The 27,641-nt window shown below is 43.5% G+C and overlaps 1 protein-coding gene across 3 annotated transcripts in view; it reads right to left on the reverse strand.

Annotated features, from left to right (window-relative positions):
- Positions 1–573: 573 nt before the first annotated feature.
- The window catches only part of fbxl7 (F-box and leucine-rich repeat protein 7), a 67,544-nt gene continuing 40,476 nt past the window's right edge, over positions 574–27,641 (reverse strand). For all 3 annotated transcript variants that reach the window (XM_069913461.1, XM_069913460.1, XM_069913463.1), the window contains 2 exons: positions 8,586–9,197; positions 574–2,048 (listed from right to left, as the gene is read on the reverse strand). In XM_069913461.1, coding sequence (XP_069769562.1) covers positions 1,312–2,048; positions 8,586–9,197 — 1,349 coding nt within the window. In that variant the 3' untranslated portion in view covers positions 574–1,311. The remainder of the gene's footprint in view (positions 2,049–8,585; positions 9,198–27,641) is intronic.

A 27,641-nucleotide genomic window follows, 5' to 3' on the forward strand; every position in this document is an offset into this window, starting at 1 on the left:
GTGGAGTTTGTATATTCTCCTGTGTCCTGCATGGATTTTTTTTGGGCTGCTCTGGTTTCATCCGAGATTCCAAAATGTATGGGATTGGTAGGTTAATTGGGTGGAATAGGTTTCTTGGGCTGGAAGGGCATTCCACCATGCAGGGTCATTAACATTTAAAAAAAGCAAAACCATCTGCAATTGAGATCCAAATCAAACAGTTCAAAGGTTAATTCATCATTACCATATGTAAACCCAGACTGGAAGTTTCCAAAATAATTCCTAGACTAGATTTGTAGCTGTTCTCCATTCAAAACAGAAAGCCAGTTATAATTATGTGCATATTGAATATTGTACAGTAATGTTAAAAGTGTAAGGAGAGTGGAGATAAATGTGTTTTTTTTTTATATATTAGCAGCACCTCCTGTACAGAGGACCTGCTGTGGATTTTCTGCCTGGGGGAATCCACCTCCCGAAAATCCACTGAACTCCAAGTCTCCTGCAGGAACATAGAGAAGCAACAAGTCAACTCACAAATAAAGTGCTGTCTCTTTTGATACCTGCATCTTAATGCATTAAATGAGGACAAAATAGTGGTTTTCAAATCTTCTAATTTATAAAATAAAAGTGCAATATTATTCAGAAGCATCTTTGTTATAACAAACAGAGTAACATCTTTCTTATGGGGTTTGATATCATAAGCGTTATAGACTCATGGTGAGATACAACATGGAGAGAGGGTCTCCAGCTCACCAAACCATGCTAACAGTCAACCACCCATTTAAACTCATCCCATGTTTTATTCTCCCCACATTCTCATCAACTTACCCTACCCCAGATTCCACCATTCACCCCAGGGGAAACGGTGGCCAATCTGCACATCTCTGCAATGTATGGGAGATCCGTGTCGTCAGAAGGTGCAAACTCCACACAGACAGTGCCCGAGCTCGGGGTTGAACCTGTGAGGCAGCAGCTGCTCCTCACTGCACAACCCACAGCTCTCGTATAATGGCAGCATGTTGCCAAAACACAAGAAATTTGGAAATTTAAGGCAATCAGTATTCTGAAGTTGCCTATTATGGAATGCAACAACATATTAAAAAATTATTCTTCCAGCAAAGTCTCTGGATATTGATTTCTATGGGGGTTGACAGCCAAAAATGTACAAATGCGTCATAGTATATTAAAAAAAAAGAATTCCGTTACCATGACTTTAAGTCACAATAAAATAATCATTGTACAGTGTGAAAATGAACTAAATATTTGAATTGAGATTAAAAACAAAAGAAATAAAATGACAGGGTTTTCCAATCTCTAGTCTGTGCTGTGCTCTCAGAAGAAGGCAGGATTGGTGTGCTCTATAATACACCTCTTGCAATGGCGTTTGACAAACTGGAGTGCCTCAACAGAGATATCACAGTCCTGTACATTTAAAGCTTGTAACTCAAAGCAGTTGGCAGCAACAATCTTCAAACCGCGGCCTGTGATGCTCTCACACGACTTGAGACTCAGTCGTTTCAGGTTGTAGCAGTTCAATGCTAAAAACTCCATGCCTGCATCAGAAACTAACAGACACTTCCCAATGTCAAGGGACTTGAGTTTTGTGCAATTCTTAGCAAGGTACTCAATCCCATGGTCAGTCAGTCCATCACAGCCTCGAGCATTTAGATAGCGCAGCTTGCTGCAGTATTTGGCAATGTAGCGGATGCCTACGTCCGTGATCCGGCCACAGTGAGCAATGCTGAGGTACTTTAGGTGTGCTTCCAACTTTGCCACTTCTCTCATCCCAAAATCTGTCACTGCTCTGCAGTCACTTAAACTCATCTCCTTGATTGACGTACAGTAAAGCATCAGGAAATGAAGGCCCTCATCGGTAACACGGACACATCTGCGCAGGTAAAGGTGTGTTAGTTGGGTGCAATGGGCTGCTATTGTGTGCAGCCCCTCATCTTCAAGGAGAAAGCAATCTGTCATGTTCAGGTAGCGGATGGAGATTTGTTTTCCATGAAGTGGAGAAAGTTTAATGGAAGCTTCTCTTGTCAGACTGATGCAGGTTATCTTGGAACAACCTACATAAAGAAGCATTATATTAGTGAACCATTATCTGGGACTTTAAGCCATCAACTTATTGAATAAAGGGAGCATCAAGGGAGGGTGGAAGCAGATACGCATCATGCCTTTTGCAGTTCCCCTCTCTTCATCTTCCTGCACAACCTTCATACTTTTCTACCTATCCTCACAATGGCCCCAATATTCAATGGGACCAGCGACATTGAACATAACAGAAAAGGCCACTTCCTTCAGCCCATGATGTTGTGTCGGCCTATGGAAACCCATTCCAGAACAAATCTAATCTTTCCCTCCCTCACAGCTCTAACCCTCTATTTTTCTTACATCCATGTGCCTATCTAAAGAGTCTTTTGAATGTCCTAGTGGAGGCTGGTGCAATGGTGACATTGCATCAGCAATGCATTCCAAGCACACACCACTTTTGAAAAAAAAACTCTTGCCTTTGAGATTGCCCCTAAACTTTCCTCCCCCTCACCTTATATACTTGTCCTTTGCCATTGTCACTCCAGGAAAAAAAGTGCTGGCTGTCTACCCTATCTCTGCCCCTCATAATCTTATATACTACTGTTAAGTTATTTCTCATCCTTCATCGCTGCAAAGAAAAAATCCCCATCTCTGTCACCATATACATTGTGTCCTGTGGTCCCCAACAGCTGAACACTTCACATTGTCCACCAGGCACCAATCAGGATCCAAAGGAACACATTCCACATCAGTCTTGTGAAACCCAGCACCATCCAGGATATATCAGTGGCTCCATCGACACCCAGCCCTCCACCACCAGACCGCAGTGGCTGCAGTAAGCTTCAAGCACTTGCATACCGCCTCCCAACCTTCGCTATCTGAGGGCAGCAGGCATAGGTGAACAGCACCACCTGCAGGTTCCCCTCAATCGCACCCCACCCTGATCTGGAAATATATCACTGGCCCCCTCATGATCACTGGAGACCTCAGTTACTGAAGCAGTGTGGCTCTAGATCAGAAATAAGGAAGATGCAATCACTCTGATAGGGCTACACAACAGGCCCCCCAACAGTCACCAGGAGTCAGAGATAACAGATGTAGACAGATTTTGGAAAGATGCAAAAAACAATATGGTTGTTTTAGTGGAGATTTTAAATTCCCTGATAGTGATTTGGACGCCTTAGTCTTCGATGGGGCAGAATTTTTTCAGTGTGTCCAGGAGAGTTTCTTGAAGCAGTGTGTAGATCACTCAACCAGGAAGGGGCCATACTAGACCTCGTATGGGGAAATTAGCCTGGCTGGGTGTTTGGAGTTCTAGTCGGGGAACATTTTGAGAATAGAGGTCACACTTCCTGAAGTTTCAAGATAGTTATGGAAAAGGATAAGCTTGGGCCTTGTTTAAAAAAAAGTACAAAATTGGGAGAGGAAAAATTATGACAGGATAAGGCAGGAGCTGGGAGGAGTAAACTGGAAGCAGCTGTTATTGTGCAAAGCTACAAATGACTTGCATGAGTTGTTCAAGGTCCAACTAATTAGAGTTCTGGACTGGCACATGCTCTAGTGTGAAGAAAGGCCAGATATGGCAGGGTTAGAGAACCTTGGATGAAGAGAGAGGTCATAAACTTAGTCAAGGGAGAGAAAAGGAGGCGTATGTAATGTTCAGGAAGTTACATTCAGACAAGGCCCTGAATAAGTATAAAGATTGCAGGAAAGAGCTCAAGCAGGGTATTAGGAAGTTAAAAGGGGCTGTGAAATGTCTTTGGTAACCAGGATTAGAGAATACCCCAAGACATTTTATACTTGCATTTATAAAAACAGGATAATTAGGGAGAAATCCAAGCACAAAGGCAGGAGTGTCTGCTTGGAGCCAGAGGAAATGGGTGAGGTACTAAATGACTACTTTGCATCAGTGTTCACCAAGAAAGAGGATATGAACAGTGACACAGAGCACAATGTAGAGAATGTTCTTGTGTTCTGGCATTTGAGATTGAGAAAGAGGTGGTGTTGGGTCTTTTGAGGAGCATTAAGGTGGGCAAGTCCCCTGGGCCTAATGGGATGCCCCTGGTTAATGAAAGAGGCAAGTCAGGAGATTTGCTGGGGCTTTGACAAAGATCTTTACATCCTTACTAGTGACAGGAGAGATCACAGAGCACTGTAGAGTCACTAATGTGACTCTATGTACAGGAAGGGAAATAAGGATAATCCAGGAAATTATTGGGCAGTGAGGCTCACATCTGTGGTGGGGAAACTATTGGAGAAACTATTGGAGAATATACTTAGAGATAGGATTTACGCACATTTGGAAAGTCATGGTCAAATTAAGGACAGTCAGTATGGTTTTGTGAAGGACAGGTCTTGTTTTACCAATTGTGTTTTTGAAGAGATGGCAAAGCGGTTGATGAGGGTGGGACAGTAAACATCATCCACATGGATTCTAATAAGACATTTGATAAGGTCCCTCATGGCAGAAGGTCCAGGTGCATTAGATCCATAGTGACTTGGTAGTTTCAATATGGAATTGGCTGGTCTGTAAAGACAGAGGATAGTGATGGAAGGCATTATTCAGCCTGGAGGCCTGGGTCCAGTGGTCTTCTGCCAAGAATGATGTTAGGACCTCTAGATGTCATATATATAAATAAATAACTTGGATGAAAAAGTAGGTGGGTGGGTTAGTATGTTTGGAAATGAGATGTGGATAATGTAGAGTGCCATCAAAAAAAAATTACCAATATGGGTAGAATATTGGCAGATGGAGTTTACTCAAGATAAATAAGAGGTGTTGCTCTTTGGGAGGTTAAATGTAACAGGAATGTATACAGTTAATGGCAAGGCTCTTGAAAGTATTGATGTGCAAAAGGATCTGAGGGTCCAGCTCTACAACTCAATGAAAGTGGCTGCACAAGTAGATGTGGTGTAAAGGAAGCTGTTTGGTATGCTTGGCTTTATATTCATGGAATATAAATGTAGCTCCTATCACAACTATATAAAATTTTGGTTAGGCCACACTTGGAATACTGTGTCCAATTCTGGTCACCTCATTACAGGAAGGACGTGGTGTCTTTGGAAAGGGTACAGAACCAGTTTCCCAGGATGTTTCCTGATTCAGAGAGAATGATTTATAGGAGAGATTGGACACACTTGGGGTTTTTTTTTCTGGAGCATTGGAGGCCAATGGGAAATGATCATTATAAATCATGAGGAGGCATCGATAGGGTGGACAGTCAGAATCTTTTCCCCAGAGTAAAGTGTCACACACTAGAGGACGTGCATTAAAGGTGTTTAAGGGAGTTCTGTGAAAGAAAGAAATGTTACTCAGAGTGGTGAATGCCTGGAATGGGCTGCCAGGGGAAGTGGTGGAAGCAGATACAATAGTAGTGTTCAAGGAGCTTCTTGTCAAACTCATGAACATGCAAGGATAGAGGGATATCTATCAGGTGCAAGCAGCAGAGTTTTAGTCTGATTTGATATCATGTTCAGCACATTCACGCGGGCCAAAGAGCCTGTTCCTGAGCTGGATTGTTCCATGGTCTAAGACAGTTGGACAGGTACATGGAGAGGAAAGGTTCAGAGGGATACAGGCTTAATGCAGGCACACGGGACTGGCTAAGGTCGATAGCTTGGTCATCATGGATCAGTGGGCTAAAGGGTCTGTTTCTATGCCATGTAACTCTCTGATCCTCAAAGCTTCACTTGAATACAGTCATCTCCACCTTGGGGACTGAGTCTCATGCAGCAGACTTGGGGAGAAGGAGCAGAAATGAATGAACCAAAGACCAGAGAGATCATTCCAGCTTGGAGATTGTGCAGAGCATTCAAACCTGCACTGTCACGGTGGCAGCTTAGAATGGCGGAGGTCCTGTCCAGGGATGTAAATCACCTGGTGACATCGAACTACAGAGATAGGATCATTTCTATGGAGTTTACTCAGTATTCTGGAGAGGCTTGAGAAGGGGATGGCCAGCATGAGGAGTTACAAACCTGCGTGGGAGAATCACTGATAGAACGAGGCAATCCCGCGTGATCCTGGAGATAATGTGAGCATCCCTGGAGAAGATATCTAATCAATATTGGCCACATGTAGAACAGATCTACAGGAAGGATCAATCACAAACTGACCAGCAAGAATGTCTCGGAGAATTAGTTCACTGAGGATGTGCTTCCACCTGTCAGCGGAACAAAGCTTACCTTCCTAATCTCAACTTCTCCAGTTTCCTCATTAACCCCCTCCCATTAGTCTCTCTCTTTTGACCTCTGTCTCTTGTCCCTCTGTTTCCTTCAGCACCCCACCACCTTCCCTCCCCTCGCCTATAAGAGCTACCCTTCTTAGCCCTCTACCATCCCCGTCACTTCTCATCTTTTTTCTCTTCTACCCTCTCACCTGTACCCACCTATTACCTCTTACCTGTTAGCCTGTTGCTCCTCCACATCCTCTCTCCATCCACCATTTTATTCAGGCATCTACCCATTTTCCACATTCCTGATGAAGGGCCCAATCCCAAAGCATCGACTGCATTTTACTTCCTCTGGATGCTGCGTGACCTGCTAAGTTTCTCCAGCACAAAGTCTTTCTGTTGAAACACTCGCCTGATGTTTCCATCAGGAAAGCAGAATTGCATGCTTATACTGATATGAGCCTGTTATTATAAGATTGGTGATGTTACCACCATCTGAATGCAATACATCTCCTAGTTAACTCCAGCAACATGGAAGGCAATGGGCAGTCAACATTGTGGGTTGGACCCTTCATTAGGAACAGAAAAATCCAGGCAGTGGTTCGAATAAAGAGTGTGGAAGGGAGAGGAGCACAAGGTGGGAGGCGATGGGTGAATACAGGTGAGAGGTGGGGGTGGGGGGAAAGGAAAGAAAGGAACTGAGAGGTTATGGGGAAGGGGCAGAGGTTTGAGGAAGGTGAACACATAGGAGGAAGGAAGGGATGAGTGATGGGCAGGTAGAGAGGCTTGGGGAAGAGAAAGAGAAGGAGAAATCTCCTTTCAGACAGCATCAATGTGGACTTTCAGGTTACAAATGTGCTGGAGAAACTCAACAGGTCACGCAGAATCCCCAGGAAATAAAGAAAGGGTCATTGACATTTTAGGCCTGAGCCCTTTCTTTGACAGATACATGGAAAAACAGGCAGGGGAGGGAGGAGCACAGGCTAACAGTAGGAGGGAAGAAAAGAAAGAAGCTGTCATGATAGGGGAAGATGGCATAGCTGAGGAGAGGAAAGGGAACGGTCGGGGATGGGGACCTGGAGGGAAAGAGAGACTCAGGGGAAGGGGCCACAGAAATTGGAGAAATCAGTGTTAATGTTGTCTGGTTGGAAGACTGCTGAGAATAAAAGGTGTTCCCCAATTTGTGGGTAGCCTTGCTTTAGGAGTAAGAGATTATTGACAGATATGTAAATGCGGCAACGAGGTGCAGAATTGAAATGGCAGGCTACTGGGAGATCCTTGCTATTGCAGCAGTCAAAGCAAAGGTGCTCACAATAGGATCTCCCAGTGTGCATCCTGTCTCCCTAATGTCCTATCAATATCGACTTCCAATTTCTGGCAGTCTCCTTGCACCTCCTTTCCCTTATCTCTCAGGTCCTGATCCTCATTCTATATCTGCCTCAGTTTTCCCACTCCTGCCCCATCTTAAGAAAATATAATATGGCCAAGAATGTCAAAATGCCCTTTGCGTCTGTGCAATCACATTCCCAGGTCGACCCAAGGAAAGCTCCTATCTCCCGCCACCCCCCACATTGGGCTAATTTTAATAGTCTTTGGAGCTTCGGACTGTGACACTGTTCAAATTTATCTGTGGTGAACTACGACTGGTCACCAAGGAGAAACAAAATGTGAGGACAATTTAGTCAACAACTCATTTCCTGCTGCTTGTTCCTACCCTCTCACCTAAACATCACAGTTCATTACAGCATGGAAACAGGCCCTTCTGGCTCACGAGCCCTTGCTATCCAAATACCCCAATTAGCCTACCACTCTGTACATTTTGATACAAACCGGAGCATTCGGAGGAAACCCATACTTGTACAGGAAGAACATACAAACTCCTTACAGACAGCAGCAGATTAGAGCCTGGGTCGCTGGCTCTGTAAGTGTTGCTCTGCTACTCTATATTTACTCAACTGATGAATGAAATTGGGCCAACATTTGAACTTGTCTCTACACTACCTAAACAGCTCCCCGCAGTTACCTGAAACATCCAAAAATAAAATTCCAAGTTGGGACAGCAGGGGACAACATCAAGAGATGGCTCACACCTGGAGAAACTCAGCAGGTCATACAGTATCCACAGGAAATAAAGGGTAGCCAATATTTTGGGCCTAAGCCCTTCGTCAGGTACAAGCAAGTAAAGGGCAGGTGCTGCAGACTTTCTTGTTTAAAGTCAAGGAATGCTTTATTGGAATTTGACTAGTATCTAAACTTACCACCTAAACAACTCCCTGCAGTTAATTGAAGCATCGAGGTATTCCAATTGAGACAGTGGGACAACGTGACAGAGTGCTTCATTAAAATTTGACCGGCATTTGAACTTAGCTCCACACTGCCTAAACAGCTCCCTGTAATTACCTGAAACATCCAGATATTCCAAGTTGGGACAGCGAGAGACAACATCATAGAGCGCTTCATTGGAGATGTTGTAACAGCCAGGCACTTCCAGCTGCTGAAGCTCAGGACAGCACTGAGCGATGGTGTACAGGCCCCTGTCAGTGAGACGCCTGCAGCTCTGGACAATGACCTTCTCCAACATCAGACAGACATTTGGAGTGTCCTGACACAGCCTTCGGGTGAGCACTCGCAGGGCCCGGTCCACGTTTACTGTTTCGCCTGTCAGACGAATCGTCCTCCAGAGCCGTGGGTCCCAGCACAGGTTGTACCAGCGACGGCAGACCCTGGTGCACTGGCAGAGCTGGTCGGTGGGGAGGTGCGAAAACATCTCGATCAAGGTGTGATCCGGCAGGTTGTCGATAGGACACTGTTGTCTCTGCAGCCTTGACGCTGGCCGGGTGGCATGCTGGGGGATGAGGAACACTGGTTGGGAGCGGGTCATGGCGGTGGTCTCCCCTGTGACAGAAGAAGAGGAGGTGGAGGATCCTTGGCCATTCTGACAGGACTGCGTAGTTGGAGGACAGATCAGCGCAGGACTGGGGGTACTCAGCGTCCGTAGACTCAAGTCTGAATCTGAAGTACAAACACAAGACGCATATTAGCCATTAATGATATTGTAATATGCAGAATAAAACAGGACAGGAGTGTACCAAATGGTGCCAGGTATACAACACCATTTGTACTCTTCACAAGTTCCACTTGATTCTATCCCAGCCTACCTTCTCCACATTGCTCAAATCATGAGGACCCAGCAGCATCCTTAGAGAGAAAAGGTCAGTCAACATTTCAGGTCAGGGCCATCTCTCTTCTAATCCCGAGTCCCTCCAGAGTCTCTTTGTTTACTTGAGATTCCAGCGTTTGCAGCTCTCCATATTGTTGTCGCTTCCCCCACCCCCACCCCGCAATGATTGGTTTCCTCTTTAAGTTACATCCAAAATATAGTACATTTTTAAGCTTATAGAGCCATACACAATGAAACAGGCCCTTCATCCTTCTATGTCTATGCTGACCTTTTGTTGAAGGGGAAAAGCATTCCAGAATGTGAAGTGGTCCTGGTGTCTCTTGGTTTTTTATTTTAAACTCTTCTGAAACAATTGCGTGCAGAATTTATCCACTCAAACTTGTACAATCAGAAGTCCAGGAATGTTATTCATCACCGTGACATTTTACTGGCTCAGAACCCTCACTTTCATAATGCACTCACTGACAAGTTGTTTCTGGACCAAGAAGCTTACACAAGGCAGCAGTAAAACTGCATGGACCAGGAATCACAGCAAAGGTAGAAATCAAGTAAACACAAAGACTGGGAAAACATCACCAGTTCAACCAATGAGGTAGGTATATTGCTACAGGACTGGGTTTCAGTTATCTGGCCCCTTGCACAGACTTCTACAAAATATCAGCACGAGCCCTCACCTCCCCTCCACCAGCCTGTACCATGGCGATGTGTCTGGTCTCTCTTCAGATCTTTCCTTGAATGGCCACCAAAGAAATCCCACCTCATCAGAATCCTTCATGCTTTGATCTGAGTCGGACTCTGAATTCTATTCCCTACATATGGACTGTGTAATTGGATTGTGCATTTCCTCACCTCCAGAGCACAATCAAAGAGAATTGGCAAGAACATCTCCTCCACAATCTCCATTAGCACTGCATACTTAGCCCTCTGCTCTATTCCATTTACACCACCATTCACAAATTTTCAGACTATACCACAGTAGTAGTCTGTAGAAACAGGAATGATGAGTTAGCATACAGGAGGGAGACTGAAAACTTGCCAAAACAAAGGAGCTGATTGTAAACTTTAGGAAGGGAACATCAAAGGAGATCAGTAGGGGAATCAAAGGCATAGAGGGTGAGAAAATTTAAATCCCTGGGGTCATTATCGTCTCAGAGGACCTTTCCTGGACCCAACATTCCAAAGTCACCCTGAAGCCAGTATGTCACTGCTTCTACTTTCTGTTTTGAATATTTTATTTTTGATTTTACAAACTCATGCATTTCAAACCACGTATGAAAACATTTGTCCCCTTTTACAGAGTACAATATACAGTCTTTTTGTTCCCCTCCCCCCCCCCCCCGTACAAAGACGCAGGATTCAAATATGGCAAAAGATAAGCCAGATAATTGGGCTAAAAGTGGGGTTGTCCTCTAAAATGCCCCTAACCCAGAATAAATTAATTTCTATAAGTATGGGTAACAAGATCCAGGACACCTGGCTCCAGCTCATGTCATTCAAGCATTAATCAAATAAAACCTTCTTCTGCTATCTTCAATGAAGATCTTTGTTGAGGGATCATTTAGGCCACTCTGTGAGCCTGCTGATGTGTAGTGACATAGAGGCTCTAATTTGAAAGGGGATCATGTAGATTCATCTCTGCTATGTATCTCCAGTTCCAAAATGAAGACCTGAAACCAGGCCTCCATAAGTCAAGACAAAGATGGAAGTCATATTTAGGAAAAGCATTAATCAAATAAAACCTTCTTCTGCTATCTTCAATGAAGATCTTTGTTGAGGGATCATTTAGGCCACTCTGTGAGCCTGCTGATGTGTAGTGACATAGAGGTTCTAATTTGAAAGGGGATCATGTAGATTCATCTCTGCTATGTATCTCCAGTTCCAAAATGAAGACCTGAAACCAGGCCTCCATAAGTCAAGGCAAAGATGGAAGTCATATTTAGGAAAAGCAATTCAGAAGTGGTGCTGATCCAACTTGTGTTGGGACAGCATGACAGCAGTCATTAATGCCAGTTATAGTCTGGTGCAGTACAATCTCTTGCACCAGCTGTATCTTACGTCGCAAGACTTACACAAGGTAAAATCCAAAATCTCAGAATTGTGTTTTAGATGTAGCGCAGAGACGGGAACCTTTGTATATTCAAACTGGCTATGCACCCAGGTGAGACCCTTTTGGGTGATCTAGGGGATATTTTGAAGAAAAATAAAATCACAGGGGTGGACTTTCCACAGGACCCAGAGCTGTTCCTGCTGGGGAATATCAAGGACATGAGTTTGAGATGGTCCAAATATCAAATTCAGTTTGTAAAAGGTTGCCTTGGGTGTGGCAAGGAAATGTCTAGTGATTACCTGAAAATCTGACTCCCAGCTGAGCACCACCTGAAAATCTGACTTCCAGCTGAGCACCTCATGTTGGAGAATGGAGTTACAGAGCTGTGTTCCCCTGGAGAAAATCATCTGCAATCTCAGGGGGTGGTATGGCATGTATGTTGAAATATGGCCACAATACTTCAGGTATATTGGAAACCTTAGGAAACCTTTATAGATGTATTATGGAAAGTATACTGGCCAAGCTGGATCGCTGGCCTGGCATAGGAGTAGCAATACCTCTGCGTGGAAAGCCCAGTGCATCACAGATAAAATTACCACTATCAAGAACATCTATCAGAGAGCAGCAGCATCCATCAAGGATCCACACCACCACTGCCATCAGGAAAGAGGTATAGGTGCCACTAGACTCACACCACAAGGTTTAGGAACAGTTGCTCCCCCTCCACTATCAGACTCCTAATCAATAGATTCAATCAGAGACTCATTTAAGGCCTCTTACTTTGCACATTATTTATTACCGATTATTTTTCTGTATTTGTACAGTTTGTTTACATTTCTCTCTTTTGTATATCCATCTTTCATTTGAGTACAGTTAACACTACCAAGAAGTAGAAATTCTGCCTGACCCACAGGAAAAAGAATCTCAGGGTTGTATGTGATATCAAGTATATACTCTGACAATAAATTTGAACCTGAACTTGACATCATTCACTCAGGCAGATCCTCAAAGGAAATATTCTCATTCTTACAGCATCAAGGAAGTGTAGGTCAAGTTACTCAATCTCTCCTCAATGAAAATTCCCAGATGTCATAAGCAGGTGATACAAATGCCGAGGATAGTAATAGAAGGTTGTCAATTATAAGATTACAACAGGATGTAGACACGATGCAGATTTAGCAGACATGGCAGATGGAGTTCAATATGAATGTGTGAAGTGATGTACTTTGGAAAGGACAAAGTGGGTAATGGTGGGGGAGAGTCCAGGTCCATAAATCCCTCAAGGTTGCTGTGCATGTTGATAAGAGTAGTTAAGAAGGTGTATGGTGTGGTGGCCATTTGTTGGGGAACTGGGTTGAAGAGCTGCGAGGTAATGTTTGGAATATTGTGTTCAGTTCTGGTCATCTCATTGCAGGAAGGAGGCAGATGCTTTGGAGAGGGTGTAGAGGAGATTGCCTGGATTAGAGAACATGCCTTATGAAGCAAGATCAACAGAGCTTGCACTTTTCTCTTTGGAGTGATGAAGAATAGGTCAAAACTTAATAGAGGTTTTTAAGAGTGCAAGAGGTTTAGATAGGACATCCAGAACCTTCTACCCAGGGCAGCGTTCCAGAGGACATCTCCTTTAAGCGAGTGGAGGAAAGCTTAGAAGAGATATCAGAAGCAAAATTCCCCTCCCCCCCTTCCCAACATGCATTGCTGGAGTGGTGGTGGAGGCTGGTACAATAAGGACATTCAAAAAACTCTTAAATAGGTATATGGATGAAGAAAAATAGAGTGTTCTGGGTGTGAAGTAAGGAAGGATTAAATTGTTGTGGAGTAGGTTTACAGTGGCCGTCACAACATCGTGAGTTGAAGGAGGACCTGTACTGTGCTAGAATGTTCTATGTTGTCTATGCCCAATATCAAAAGAAAAACCTCTGTAACAATCCGTAAACACAATTCTATCAAGGAGAGGTGTGAATGTCATGGAGCAAACAGGGCTTCTAACGTGCAGTAATGGAACCTAGTGGAATCAAGAACGAGTTGTTTGAGAGCATATCACTGTGATCTGCATCATGAAGCACATTTAAGTGGGAGGGGGCCATGGACTTAAATTATAAAATATTTTTTTTAATTTTTCTACGTAGTCGGTAGAAAGTAGGGAAGAAGCCAACTTCACAACGATTCACAGGGAAGGGGGCCCATAAACTTTGAGCAGAGTTCTAAGGGGGCTATAGCCAAAAAAAAAGGTTGTGAATGGCTGCCTTACACAGTCCAAGGAATCACTGCCAGTTTTAATCACTCTATCCACATGCATCACCCATGAAAACTGCTGGACCTATACAGAACACTTCCCTTATTTCTTGCTTGATGCCATCCTCAATCCAGTACCGCTGGGTGCTCTGTACACTGTTACGAGCCCAGGTATATATTCCATTACACCTCCCATCCTTTAAAGGAATTTTAACTCAGAGTTAAAATTCAGTAATAACTAAACTGTCTTTAAAATCACTAAAAATATAACAATTCACTATATATATATATATAACATATCATAATAAAGTAACCATGATCAGTTTTAACATCTTGACAAACAAATCTGCTATAATATTATTTGAACCTCTGATATGAATAATCTGCAGATTATATTCTTGTAATATCAAACTCCAGTTTAACAATTTTCTGTTCTTGTTCTTCATTTTTTTCAAAAACACCAGAGGATTGTGGTCAGTAAATGTCACAATTGATTCCTGAGAGGTACTGAGATATTCAGCAAAATTCTGCAGAGCAAACACGATAGACAACAGTTCTTTTGCAATAGTGGAATAGTTCCTTTGATGAACATTGAATTTCTTTGAAATGTAGGCAACTGGATGGTCAATTTCATTGTTTTTGCAATAAAACTGACCCTGCTGCTCCCTCACTTGTGTCCACTGCTACAGAAAAGGGTTGATCAAAAATCAGGAGATTTTAACACAGGATAATGGCATAGCATCTCCTTTAAATTTTCTAAAGCTGTCTGACACTCTTTAGTCCACACAAATTTCTCCCCTTTCTTCAAAAGGTTGGTTAAAGGAAGAGCAACCTCAGCAAAATTTCTGCAAAACTTCCTATAATATCTTGCCATTCCTAAAAACCTTCTCACTGCCTTCTTTCTATTGGGAATAGGAAACTCAGAAATTGCATTCACTTTTGCTTGAATAGGTGCAACTTTGCCATGACCAACCACATGACCCAAGTATGTCACAATGGCATTTGCAAATTCACTCTTTGCTAAGTTAACAGTTAAGTTTGCTTTGGAGAATCTTGCAAACAATTTGTCCAATTCCTTCAAATGTTATTCCCACATGTCACTTTTTGTGACCAAGTCATCAATATAAGCATCTGTATGTGTTAACCCCTGGATTTTCAAATTAATCATCCTTTGAAATGTTGCAGGGACATTTTTCATGCCAAAAGGTAACACATTATACTCATATAAACCGGATGGAGTAACAAAAGCTGAAATATTCCTTCCTCTCTCAGTTTAAGGCACACACTAGTAACCCTTCAACAAATCCAACTTAGGAAGAAATTTAGCTTTTCCAATTTTATCAATACAATCATCTATTTTTAAAATGTTAAGCATCTGTTTTAGTTACTGAATTAACCTTCCTGTAATCTGTACAAAACCTAACAGTTCCATCTGGTTTCGCTACCAGAATACAAGGAGAACTCCAATCTGAGTTTGAAGGTCTAATAATATCATTTCTCAACATATATTCCACCTCCTGATCCAGGATTTTACTTTTATGAATGTTTATTCTGTAAGGGTGTTGTTTAATGGGACTTGCTTCTCCGATATCCACATCGGGATAAATCTTTTTGGAACGTCAGGAAACAGATTTGTATACTTTAAAATTAATTCCTTCAACTGCATCTGTTCTTGTGACTTAAGATGAACTAATTTTTCCTCCAAATTTTCCAAAATTCCTGGGTTAGGGTTAGGCATACAGGAACCATGGTTTCTTTAAGGTTACCCTCACAAGATTTTATTTCCATAATCCATAATATAATCCATAACTTCCTCAACCCTGTCAACAGCTAACACCTCTGAAACAGATTGTTCTCCACTACCATTATGCTCATAATAAGGTTTCACATATTTATGTGACAAACCTGAGTTTTATTCCTTCTATCTGGAGTGTTAACAACATAGTTAACATCATTCAATTTTGATTTAACTGTGTACGGACCAAAAAATCTAGTTTTCTGACGCCACGGGTATAATTTAATCTCCTTTGGGACACACCTTTTACTTTCCTCAATTAACATCAATTCTCTCAATCCGTCAAAATCATTACTTATTCCTCTCGAGGCGCACCAATGGTCAAACCATACAAATTTCTTCAAAGCAAAATCCATACAAGATTAATTCCATGTTTTTAATCAAACTCCTAATTTTTTGTCTATACGCTACTGGACCAACTCATAAGCTTTCAATACTGGTTGTTTAACAGTATCATAATTTGCCACTTGCTGTGCAGTCAAGATAGAGTATGCAATTTGTGCTTTTCCCTTCAATACACTTTGGAGCATGAAAGACCATTTTTCCTTTGGCCATTTTGAGCTCTCAGCAACCTTTTCAAAAAGCTGAAAATAGGTATCTATGTCTCCCTCATCAAAAGGAGGCACTAGATTTACCTCTCTACTTGGCAAAAACCTCTCCCCGGGAGTTACAGTTTCAGCTTTCTCACTTTTAATCCCCTCTACTTTAATCTGTCTTTCAGCTAGCTCTAACTCATATATCCTCTGTTTTTCAGCTTCCTATGCCTGATATTTCCTCTGTTTTTCAGATTCTTCTGCCTTATATTGTTGTCTCTGCAACTCAAAATTACATTTCTCTTTTTCCTCTTGCACCCTCAATTTCTCCAATTCCAATTGCCACTCACCAGATCTATCCTCTGGAAAATCTTCTAAGTCTTTCTGAACAAATTTACTCTCACCTAAATAATATTTCGCTATAATCCTCTGAATTTGTACTTTCCTCATCTAATGTTTAATTTCAGTCAATTTTAATGCCTTAGAAATAACTGTCAGTTCCTCTTTTCTCTTGCTCTTCAGCTCTGCAGGTGATGGGTCTGACAAAAACTTATCAACATCCATTGCAACTGTTTTTCACACTCAAGCTTTAAATTAGCTTGGAAAAAAAACAATTGACTAATAACCCACAAAACTCGTGTTCAATCGACCGGACAAGCCCCCATAAAATGTTACGTGCCCAAATATATATTATAACACCACTCCCACTCATGCTGTCTGCCCTCTGCCCACACAGAGTCCACATTATCTGAACAGATACCCTTCTTCACCATTATGTCAATGTCTTCTTCAATGAGCAATGGTTCTGACTCTTCCTTCATGGATGCTGAGCACCCCTGAACACCCTGGAGCCGTACCTCAGTAATCCCAAGCAGGTCAGCATCATTAACAGCCCTCTCTGAGCCTAGTTCATCCACCTCGCTGCAGATTCTCCTTTTACTGAAAGAAAGAATCTTCAGGTTTGTATTTTTTAAATACCCATTCTGTTTAGAATTCAATGTGGCCAGTTCTGAAGGATTTTTCTGACTCCCTCCTTTTCTCTTACTTGTGCTACTGCCCTCATTCCACACCCTTTCCCTTCCTCCAAAGATTCCAGTCCCTCACTATATTAGTTTAACCCCTCCCTAACAGCATGAGCAAACACCCCCAAGAACTCTGTATGGTGAACTCTGTGCAAATCATGCAGTGCCCAAGCAACACCACTAGAGGGGGCACAGTGTGTCTAACTAAGTGAACTGCAGTGGAACAGCACAGAGAGCGAAACGTCAATGAATGTTATTATTTAGGTCACTGTTCACAAGTACACCCTGATTGCAACTCTTTCCTCCATTTGGCTGTACGCAGTGAGGAGTTGCAGCTGCGCTCAAACTCAGAACATTGCACTATTTCTTCTTTCTCTTTGGCTTGGCTTCGCAGACGAAGATTTATGGAGGGGTAAATGTCCACATCAGCTGCAGGCTCGTTTGTGGCTGACAAGTCCGATGCAGGACAGGCAGGCACGGTTGCAGCGGTTGCAGGGGAAAATTGGTTGGTTGGGGTTGGGTGTTGGGTTTTTCCTCCTTTGTCTTTTGTCAGTGAGGTGGGCTCTGCGGTCTTCTTCAAAGGAGGTTGCTGCCCGCCGAACTGTGAGGCACCAAGATGCACGGTTTGAGGCGATATCATCCCACTGGCGGTGGTAAATGTGGCAGGCACCAAGAGATTTCTTTAGGCAGTCCTTGTACCTCTTCTTTGGTGCACCTCTGTCACGGTGGCCAGTGGAGAGCTCGCCATATAACACGATCTTGGGAAGGTGATGGTCCTCCATTCTGGAGACGTGACCTGCCCAGCGCAGTTGGATCTTCAGCAGCGTGGATGCGATGCTGTCGGCCTCTGCCATCTCGAGTACTTCGATGTTAGGGATGAAGTCGCTCCAATGAATGTTGAGGATGGAGCGGAGACAACGCTGGTGGAAGCGTTCTAGGAGCCGTAGGTGATGCCGGTAGAGGACCCATGATTCGGAGCCGAACAGGAGTGTGGGTATGACAACGGCTCTGTATACGCTAATCTTTGTGAGGTTTTTCAGTTGGTTGTTTTTCCAGACTCTTTTGTGTAGTCTTCCAAAGGCGCTATTTGCCTTGGCGAGTCTGTTGTCTATCTCGTTGTCAATCCTGGCATCTGATGAAATGGTGCAGCCAAGATAGGTAAACTGGTTGACCGTTTTGAGTTTAGTGTGCCCGATGGAGATGTGGGGGGGCCTGGTAGTCATGGTGGGGAGCTGGCTGATGGAGGACTTCAGTTTTCTTCAGGCTGACTTCCAGGCCAAACATTTTGGCAGTTTCCGCAAAACAGGACGTCAAGCGCTGAAGAGCTGGCTCCGAATGGGCAACTAAAGCGGCATCGTCTGCAAAGGGTAGTTCACAGACAAGTTGCTCTTGTGTCTTGGTGTGAGCTTGCAGGCGCCTCAGATTGAAGAGACTCCCATCTGTGCGGTACTGGATGTAAACAGCGTCTTCATCGTTGAGGTCTTTCATGGCTTGGTTCAGCATCATGCTGAAGAAGATTGAAAAGAAGGTTGGTGCGAGAATGCAGCCTTGCTTCACGCCATTGTTAATGGAGAAGGGTTCAGAGAGCTCATTGCTGTATCTGACCCGACCTTGTTGTTTGTCGTGCAGTTGGATAACCATATTGAGGAACTTTGGGGGGCATCCGAGGCACTCTAGTATTTGCCAAAGCCCTTTCCTGCTCACGGTGTCGAAGGCTTTGGTGAGGTCAACAAAATCAAAGAAGATATCACAACTGTCTTCAGAGAGGATTGTGCTGGAAAAATATGTGTGGGTGGGAATCAGGAAACAAGAAGAAGTGGTCACCTTAATGGGTATACATTATGGGTCACCAAACAGTCACCAGGAGCTAGAGTATAAATATGTCAAGAGATTGCCAAAAAAATGCTGGGTTGTTATTGTCAGTGATTTCATCTTCCCCAACACGGACTGGGAATGTCAAGGTGCTAGGGGATTGGATGGAGTGCTCAGGAGAATTTTCTACAGATGTTTGTAGATAGACCTACAAGGGAAGGGGCAATATTGGACATTAGACATTGGCTTTGTGGAGTAAGCCAGAGAGTGGTGGTAAATGATTGTCTCTCTGACTGGAAGCCTGCGACTGGTGGTGTGCATCAGGGACCATTGTTGTTTGTCATCTTCATCAATGAACTGGATAATAATGTGGTAAATTGGATCAACAAGTTTGCAGATGTCAAAGTCTGAAAGTGCTGTGAGGAAAGCTTTCAAACCTTGCTGTGAGACCAAATTTGGAATGTTGTGTGCAGTTTGGTAACTTAACCACAGGAAAGATACCAATAAGATTGAAAGAGTGCGGGGAATATTTACAAAGATGACTACCACCCAGCGATGCTGACATCTACAATCATGAAGTGCTTTGAGCAACTAGCAATGGAATGTATCAAATCACATCTTCCAGCAACATTGGACCCCTTCCAGTTGGCCTACCGTCTAAACCAGTCCACAGATGATCTTATAGCCTTGCCTCCATTCTGACATGACCCACCAAGAGAACAATGCCTCATACACCAGGTTGCTGTTCAATAGCTTCATCTCAGTGTTCAACATGATCATACCTCAGAGGCTGGTGGATAAACTGTTGTTGCTGGAACTCAACAGCTCTCTCTGCAACTAGATTCTAGATTTCTTCACGGAAACTGATTGGCAGCAAAATCTCAAGTGGTGCACTGGTGCACCACCTTCACATTGCTGACTCACTACTGCACTGCCAGATTCAGTTCAAACAGAGTCATCAAGTTTGTGATTGATATGACAGTAGTTGGCCTCATCAGCAACAATAGAGAGGAGGCTGAACAGCTCATAAAATAGTGATAAAAACCAGCCTTAACATGGACAAGACGAAGGAGGTGATTGTGAACAAGGAGGACAAAGGTCCTCCATTCTCCATTACACATTAATGATTCCAACATGGAGAGAGTGGAGAGCACAAAATTCTTTGGTGTGTATATAACGGATGTCCTCTTCTGATCCACAACACCTCCTCGTTAATCAGAAAGGTGCAGCAAAACCTACATTTTCCAAAGCTGAGGAGGGTTAGATTACTGCCCCCATCTGCTTACATATAACCCTGGTTTCCCCCCCCTAATCCCAGAACCCTTCCGAAGACTGCTGTGAAACCTGACCTATTGTTATAAGCTAATAAAAGCATATGTTCTCCCTCCAGCTTTATTCGTGCTTCAATTTTATCAGCTTATTCCCTAATGATGGACGCGTGACTCAAGCCAGGCGTGCTGCTGATAGACCCTCTGTCCCCCGACACGGCTGAAGAGTTCACGTACTGGCTGTACTGCTTCCAGGCCTACCTGAACGCGACCAAAGACGTCTTCTGCACCGATGAACTCAGGAGGTCCACGCTTCTTTTGAGTTTAGGAACAAATGGGTAAGCAGTCATCAGGGACTGCTCTACATAAGATACTGCCATCAAGGCATTGAAGGCTAGGTACCTGAAGTCGCAAAATGAGGTCCTAGCGAGGCACCGACTCGCTCTGCGACACCAGCGGCCAGCAGAGACCATTGATGACTACCTGCTGGATCGGTGGATGCTTGCCAAGAAGTGCAGGTATGAAGTGGCTACGGGCCACATTCATGAGGAAGAACAGATCCAGGACACTCTAGTCGCCGGGGTCCACTCGAGGTACACGAGGCAGCAACTGCTTGAGTTGGGAAAGAAGGGCCTGGCTAGCCACGTTGAACTGGCCAAATCATTGGAACAAGCAAAGCTCGAGATCGACGACCTTGAAGCCAGCGAGCTCGCTCACCCAGGTGACCCCAAGGACCAGCTGCTCCTAATACCCCACCCCTAACAGATGCCGCTTCCCATACTAGGGAGCGCGCCCATGCTTGAGAGCCAGCATCCCTGATCTTGTTGCCTGGCTAAAGACTCAGGGTGTTCCAGCTGTGGCAAGAAAGGGCATTGGGCGAGGGTTTGCCACATGAAGGGAAGCCCAGGGAAATCTGCGGCCTGCACTGCTCCCAAGCAGTCTACCCCAAATTCACCCGAGCCTACTTGCTGCACTACACGCTGATGGAGGGTGGCAGCGAGGAATTGGCGTGAAAAGGATTGGTGGCCATCTTGCCAAGACCCAAATTCAAATGGCACCATCATCGTCAGAGGAGGAGGAAGGAGGGCGGCCATTCTATCCACGCAGGGCAATACAGGATGGTGGGGGCCAACTCAAGTGAGGAGCATGGTGTCTCTGGGGTTCTAGCCTCGATGATCCTAGACCACGACAGACCTCACCAGCTCAGTGACTCCATAGTGACTCTGAAGGTAAACGTGCATTCCACTAAATGCCTGATCGACACAGGCACTACTGAAAGCTTCATAGACTCATGGACTGTCCAAAAGTACAACCTAAAGATGTATCCTTCCAATTATCGCATATTCCTTGCGTCCCATTCGCATTCTATGCGTATTCAACAACATCGTATAGTACGTCTGTCGTTTGAAGGGGGGAAATTCTGTAAATTTCACCTGTATATATTTGTTGAATTGTGTGCTGGGTCTGGACTTTGTGTCACCTTAAAAGCGTGACCTTGGAGTATTCTGGTCCCCTCCCCCCCTGTAATTGTTTGGAACGGAGGGCCCCTAAAATCAGAACCCACATGCAGCTTCTCCACACTGATACAGAGAATCAACAAAACAGCCGACAAGATCACTGGGATTGTCCTTTCCTCTATAAACAACATTTACTGGGAGTGTTGCTTCAATAGGGCTCAAAGAATTATTAACAACCTTTTCTATACAGCTCACAGTATCTTGGATCCACAACCATCAGAAAGAAGGTTTTTTTAATTTTTTTTTATTTACCACACTATGAAACATATCAACCAAAATAGGTACAGACGTTTCTCATTAAATATACACAGTGACATTTTCCCCCTTTTCTCCCCCCTTCCCACCCCCCTCCAAAACCAATAAATATTAAACATATACAATACAATAAAACCATAAAACAACGTCTTCACACAAAGGAAAAACAAACAAGAAAAATGTGTCATCTACTTTTACACACTAAATCTAATTGTTTTTATCTTCTTATCATTTTAAGAGATGGCGGTCTGAGGCAAACTCTTTCCATCAGAAAGAAGGTTGAGGAGCATCAAAATCAGGATTGCCAGGCTGGGAAATAGCTTCTTTCCACAGGATGCGAGAACGATGAATGATATTCTATAACCTTGCATCTTTTATAAAGGAAGTGAACAAATCATTCTGAAATATTCATACATATTTATTGTCTGGCAAAGGTCTGGCTGTACACATAGTCAGATGATAATAAACTTGAACCCAAACTTGAGAAGACCTTCACAAATACATTTAAGGAAATTCCCAAGGTGTTTTACATGTACGTGAATAGAAGGATGACAAGGATGAAGGTAGGTGCAAGTCGGGATAAAAGTGGGATAAATGCCTGGAGGCACAGGAGGTAGGAGAGATGAATATTTGGCTTTTCTGTTCAGCAGGGAGAGGGACCTTGGAGAATACAAGGTCAGTGTCGATCAGGTTAATGTGCAGAAGCAAGTTAGGGTTAAGGAAGAGGAATTATTGGATCTTCTTAAAAACGTTCGGTTATACAAGTCCCTGGGACTAGATGGGATATACCCCAGGTTATTATAGGAAGCAAGGGAACAGATTGGTAGGGCATTGGCAATGATGTTTGCATCCTTCGTGGCCTTAGGATAGGTACCAGTAGACTGGAAGTTGCCAATGTCATTCACCTGTTCATGAAAAGGCAAGAGAGAGAATCCTACAAATTATAGACTAGTTGGGGTGAGTCTTACCTCAGTGGTGGCAAACTATTAGAGAGAATTCTTAGGGACAGGATTTACAAGTATTTGAAGATCGTTTTCTCAGGAATAGTCAACATGATTTTGCGACGGGCAAATATTTGAAGAAGTGACAAAAGAAATTGATGAAGGTAAGGTGGTGGATGTGATGTATATGGATGTTAGTGAGGCATTTGATAAGGTTCCCCATGTAGACTTATTCAGAAAGTCATGAAGGATGGGACCAAAGGAAACTTGGCTGTGTGGATTTGGAAGTGGGTTGGCTACAGAAAGCAGAGGGTGGTAGCAGATCTGCCTGGAGGTCAGTGACTAATGGAGATCTGCATAGAGCTGTTCTGGGGAACCCTGCTCTTTGTGATTATTATAAAATACTTGGATGAGGAAGTAGAGGGGTGGGTCAGTAATTCTACAGTTGATACAAATGTTGGAGGTGTTGTGGATAGTGTAGAAGGCTGTCATAGGTTACAACTGGATATAGACAGTATGCAGAGTAAGGTGGAGAAGAGGCAGAAGGCATTCAATCCAGATAAGTGAGGATTTCCTCACTTCCAGACCAAAATCAGTGAAAATTGGTAATAACTTCTCCTCCACAATCTCCATCAGTACTGCAGCGCCACAGGGCTGTGTTCTTAGCCCCCTGCTCTACTCATTTTGCACCTACGACTGTGTAGCTCAGTACAACAATAACACCATCTACAAATTTGCCCACAATACCACAGTATTGGGTTGTATAAAGGAAGGGAATGAGTCAGCAGACAGGATGGAGATTGAAAACTTCGCTGAATGGTGCACCAACAACAACCTTGCACTCAATATCACCAAAACTAAGGAGCTGATTGTTAACTTCAGGAAAGGACAGCCAGATGAATATAATCCAGTGATCATTGGGGGATCAGAGGTGGAGAGGGTGAGCACATTTAGGTTCTTTGTAGTCACAATCTCAGAGGATCTTTCTTGGACCCAAAACACCAATGGCATCATGAAGAAAGCATGTTAGTGTCTCTACCACCCCAGGAGTTTCTGGGGGTTTGGTATGACACCAGATACCCTGGCAAACTTCTACAGAGGTGTGGTGGAAAGTGGCTGCATCACGGACTAGTATGGGAACACCAATACCCCTGAGCGTAAAGCCCTCCAAAAGGTAGTGGACACAGCTCAGGACATTACAGGCAAAAGCATCCCACTATTGAGTACATCTATTGGGAATGTTGCCGTCAAAGACCCACACACTCTGTTCTCGCTGCTGCCATCAGGAAAGAGGTATAGGTGCCACAAGACATGCACCACCAGGTTCAGTAACAGCTGCTACCCCTTCAAAATCAAACTCCTAAACAACAAACTCAATCAGAGACTAAAAATTGATGGAAAGTGTTCTTAGAGATGGTACATACAACTATTTGTAAAGACGGATTTATTCGGAGTAGTCAGCATGGTTTCATACGTGGCAGATCACGTCTAACAAATCTTATAGAGTTTTTCGAGGAGGTTACTAACAAGGTTGATGAGGGAAAGGTGGTGGATGTTATCCATTAGGGCTTATCAAAAGGCTTTTGATAAGATTCCCCATAAGAGGTTAGGGTTAGTAAGGAAGGTGGAAGCATTAGGTATTAATGATGAAGTAGAGAAATGGATTCAGCAATGGTTGGATGGGAGATGCCAGAGAGCAGAGGTGGAAAGTTGTTTGTCAAATTGAAGGCTGGTATCGAGTGGAATGCCTCAGGGATCGGTACTGGGTCCACCGCTGTTTGTCATATATATTAACAATCTAGATGATAGGATGGCAAATTGGATTAGTAAATTTGCAGATGATACAAAGGTTGGCGGTGTTGTGGACAATGAGGAAGATTATCAAAGCTTACAAGGTGATATAGGACAGTTAAAAGAGTGGGCTGAAAGATGGCAAATGGAATTTAATACTGATAAATGTGAGGTGCTACATTTTGGTAGGATTAATCAAAATAGGACATACACGTTAAATACTAGACAATTGAGGAGTGCAGAAGAACAAAGGGATTTAGGAATCATGGTACATAATTCTCTGTAAGTTGAAGCACATGAAGGCATTTAGTATGTTGGCTTTCATAAATCAGAGTATAGATCACAGGAGTTGGGATGTTATGTTGAAATTGTATAAGGCATTGGAGGCCAAATTTGGAATATTGTATGCAGTTTTGGTCGTCAAATTACAGGAAGGATATAAACAGTATAGAGAGAGAGTGCAGAGGAGATTTATGAGAATGCTGCTGGGATTTCAGTGTTTGAGTTACAGAGAAAGGTTGAGCAGGCTGGGACTTTATTCCCTGGAGCATAGAAAGTTGAGGGGTGATTTGATAGAGGTATTCAAAATTATAAAGGGATGGATAGAGTCAATGTGGTTAGGGTTTTTCCACTGAGAGTGGGGGAGACTCAAACAAGAGGGCCTGGATTGAGAGTAAAGAGAAGTTTAAGGGAAATTTCTTCATGCAGAGGGTGGTGGGGGTATGGAATGAACTTCCGGCAGTGGTGGTAGAAGCGAGAGCGATGTTAATATTCAAGGATAGGTTGGATGTGGAGGGTTACGGGCCAAATGCGGGTCAGTGGAACGAGGTGGGCGAAGATGTTCGGCACGGACTAGTTGGGCTAAACTGGCCTGTTTCTGTGCTGTAAATGGTTATATGGTTAAGGACTCTTGTGCACTTTATTGATATTCTTTGCTCTCCCTGTATTGCACAATTTGTTTACATTCAGTAAATGTTTACGGTTCTTTTTGATTGTTTACATGTTAACACTGTGTACAATTTATTTTTTGCACTACCAATTAGTGGTCATTCTGCCTTGCCCGCAGCCAAAAGGAATCTCAGGGTTGTATGTATGTCATATATGTACTCTGACAATAAATCTGAATTTAAGAGTGAAGTGAACCACTAAGGTGCAGTATGTGGTAAATGGCAGGATTTTTAGTAGTGTGGAGGAACAGAGTGATATTGGGGTCCAAATCCATAGACCCTTGAAGGTTGCCACTCAAGTGGCTACGTTGTTTAAGAAAGTGTATCATGTGCTGGTCTTCATTAGTCAGGCTGCACAGCTGCTCACCTTAGGGCTGTGTGCTCAGCTCACTCCTGTCCACACTAGTCTGCATTGCCAGATCCATTTCCAATAGAGTCATCAAGTTTGCAGAGGACTCAACTGTTGTTGGCCTCATTATCAAGAATGATAATCAAGAGAAAATGTGTGAAATGTTTGTGAAATGGTGTGAGAGAGTAACAACCTGAGTCTCAACATGGACAAGACAAAAGAGATGTTTGTGCATTTCAGGAGAATGAAGAACGACCACCCTCCACTACAATTCAACAACTCTGTAGTGGAGAGAGTGGACAGCACCAAGTTCCTTGGAGTTCACTTAACTAGCAACCTATCATGGACACACAACGTCTCCTCACTTGTCAGGAAGGTGAACCTCGTGAGAAGACTGAATCAGAAAAAGGCTATCGGCCACCACTATGTCAAACTTCTACAGGAGCTCTACTGAGTGTCCTTGACGGCTGCATCACAGTGTGGTATGGTTGCTACAGAGAAATGGATCCGAGGTCAATCCACAGGAACGTAAGAGTGGCAGAGAGGATCACTGGAGTCTCTTATCTTCTCTCCCCCCCCCTTCCAAATACCTCCATCAACATGATCTACCGGGATCATTATGCACAAAATCATTGAGGACTCCTTCCACCCTGCACCCAGCATCTTTCAGCTGCTCCCCTCTGGAAAGAGATACAGAAGTATCAGAGCCAGCACCACCAGGCTGAGGAACAGCTTCTCTCACGGGCAATGAGAATGCTGAACGACCAAAGGAACTGCTTACACTAACCATCTGTGACTCTCATGTTCATAAAACAATAATTATTTATTTGTATGTACAAATATTTGTCCTACATATGTATGGTTTTTCTGCATGAGTGTTACGTCTGGTTGTGCGTCTTCATGTTTTTGCACTGAGGACCGGAGAACACTGTTTCATTGGGTTGTACTTGTGCAATCAGATGACAATAAACTTGCCGACTTGACTTGAGTTCAAGAGCCATGAGGTAATGTTGCAGCTCTATAAAACTTTGGTTAGACCACATTTGGAATATTGCATTCAGTTCTGGTTGCCTCATTACAGGAAGGATGTGGAAGCTTTGCAGAGGATACAGAGGAGATTTACCAGGAAATTGCCTGGATTGGAGATCATGTCCTGTGAAGCAAAGTTGACAGAGCTAGGGCTTTTCTCTTTGGAGTGACAAAGGATAAGAAGTGACCTTACAGTGTGTATAACATTATGAGGGGTTTAGACAGTGGGTATAGCCAGCACCTTTTTCCTGTGGTGACAGAAGCAAATTTCGGAGGTCGTCTGTTTAAGGTGAATGGAGGAAAGTTTAGGGGAGATGTCAGAAGCAAGTCTTTTACACAGAGGGTGGTGGGTGTGAAATGCATTGCTGGGTGGTGGTGGAGGCTGGTATAATAGGGAGATCCTCAGATATACACATAGATGCAAGTAGAGCTATGGGTGCAAGGTAGGAAAGGTTTAAATTATTGTGGAGTAGCTTTCCATCTGTCAGCAACTGTCAGCTCTAGCTCGGTCTACCTTACTTGACAAGACACGTTCTCCAATCCAGGCAACATCCCTATAACGAGGCAACTAGAAGTGAATACAATATGCCAAGTGTGGTCTAACCAGATTTTAATAGACCTCCAACATTACCTTACAGCTTTTCTACTGATCCTTAAAGCTAAGACCATCTTACCCAGGCCACATCAAGAAAACTGAGCTGTGTCCCTGCCTCCACATCATTACCAAGTAAAAG

The sequence above is a fragment of the Narcine bancroftii genome, chromosome 1, assembly GCF_036971445.1.
Source record: "Narcine bancroftii isolate sNarBan1 chromosome 1, sNarBan1.hap1, whole genome shotgun sequence".
Lineage (NCBI taxonomy): Eukaryota > Metazoa > Chordata > Chondrichthyes > Torpediniformes > Narcinidae > Narcine > Narcine bancroftii.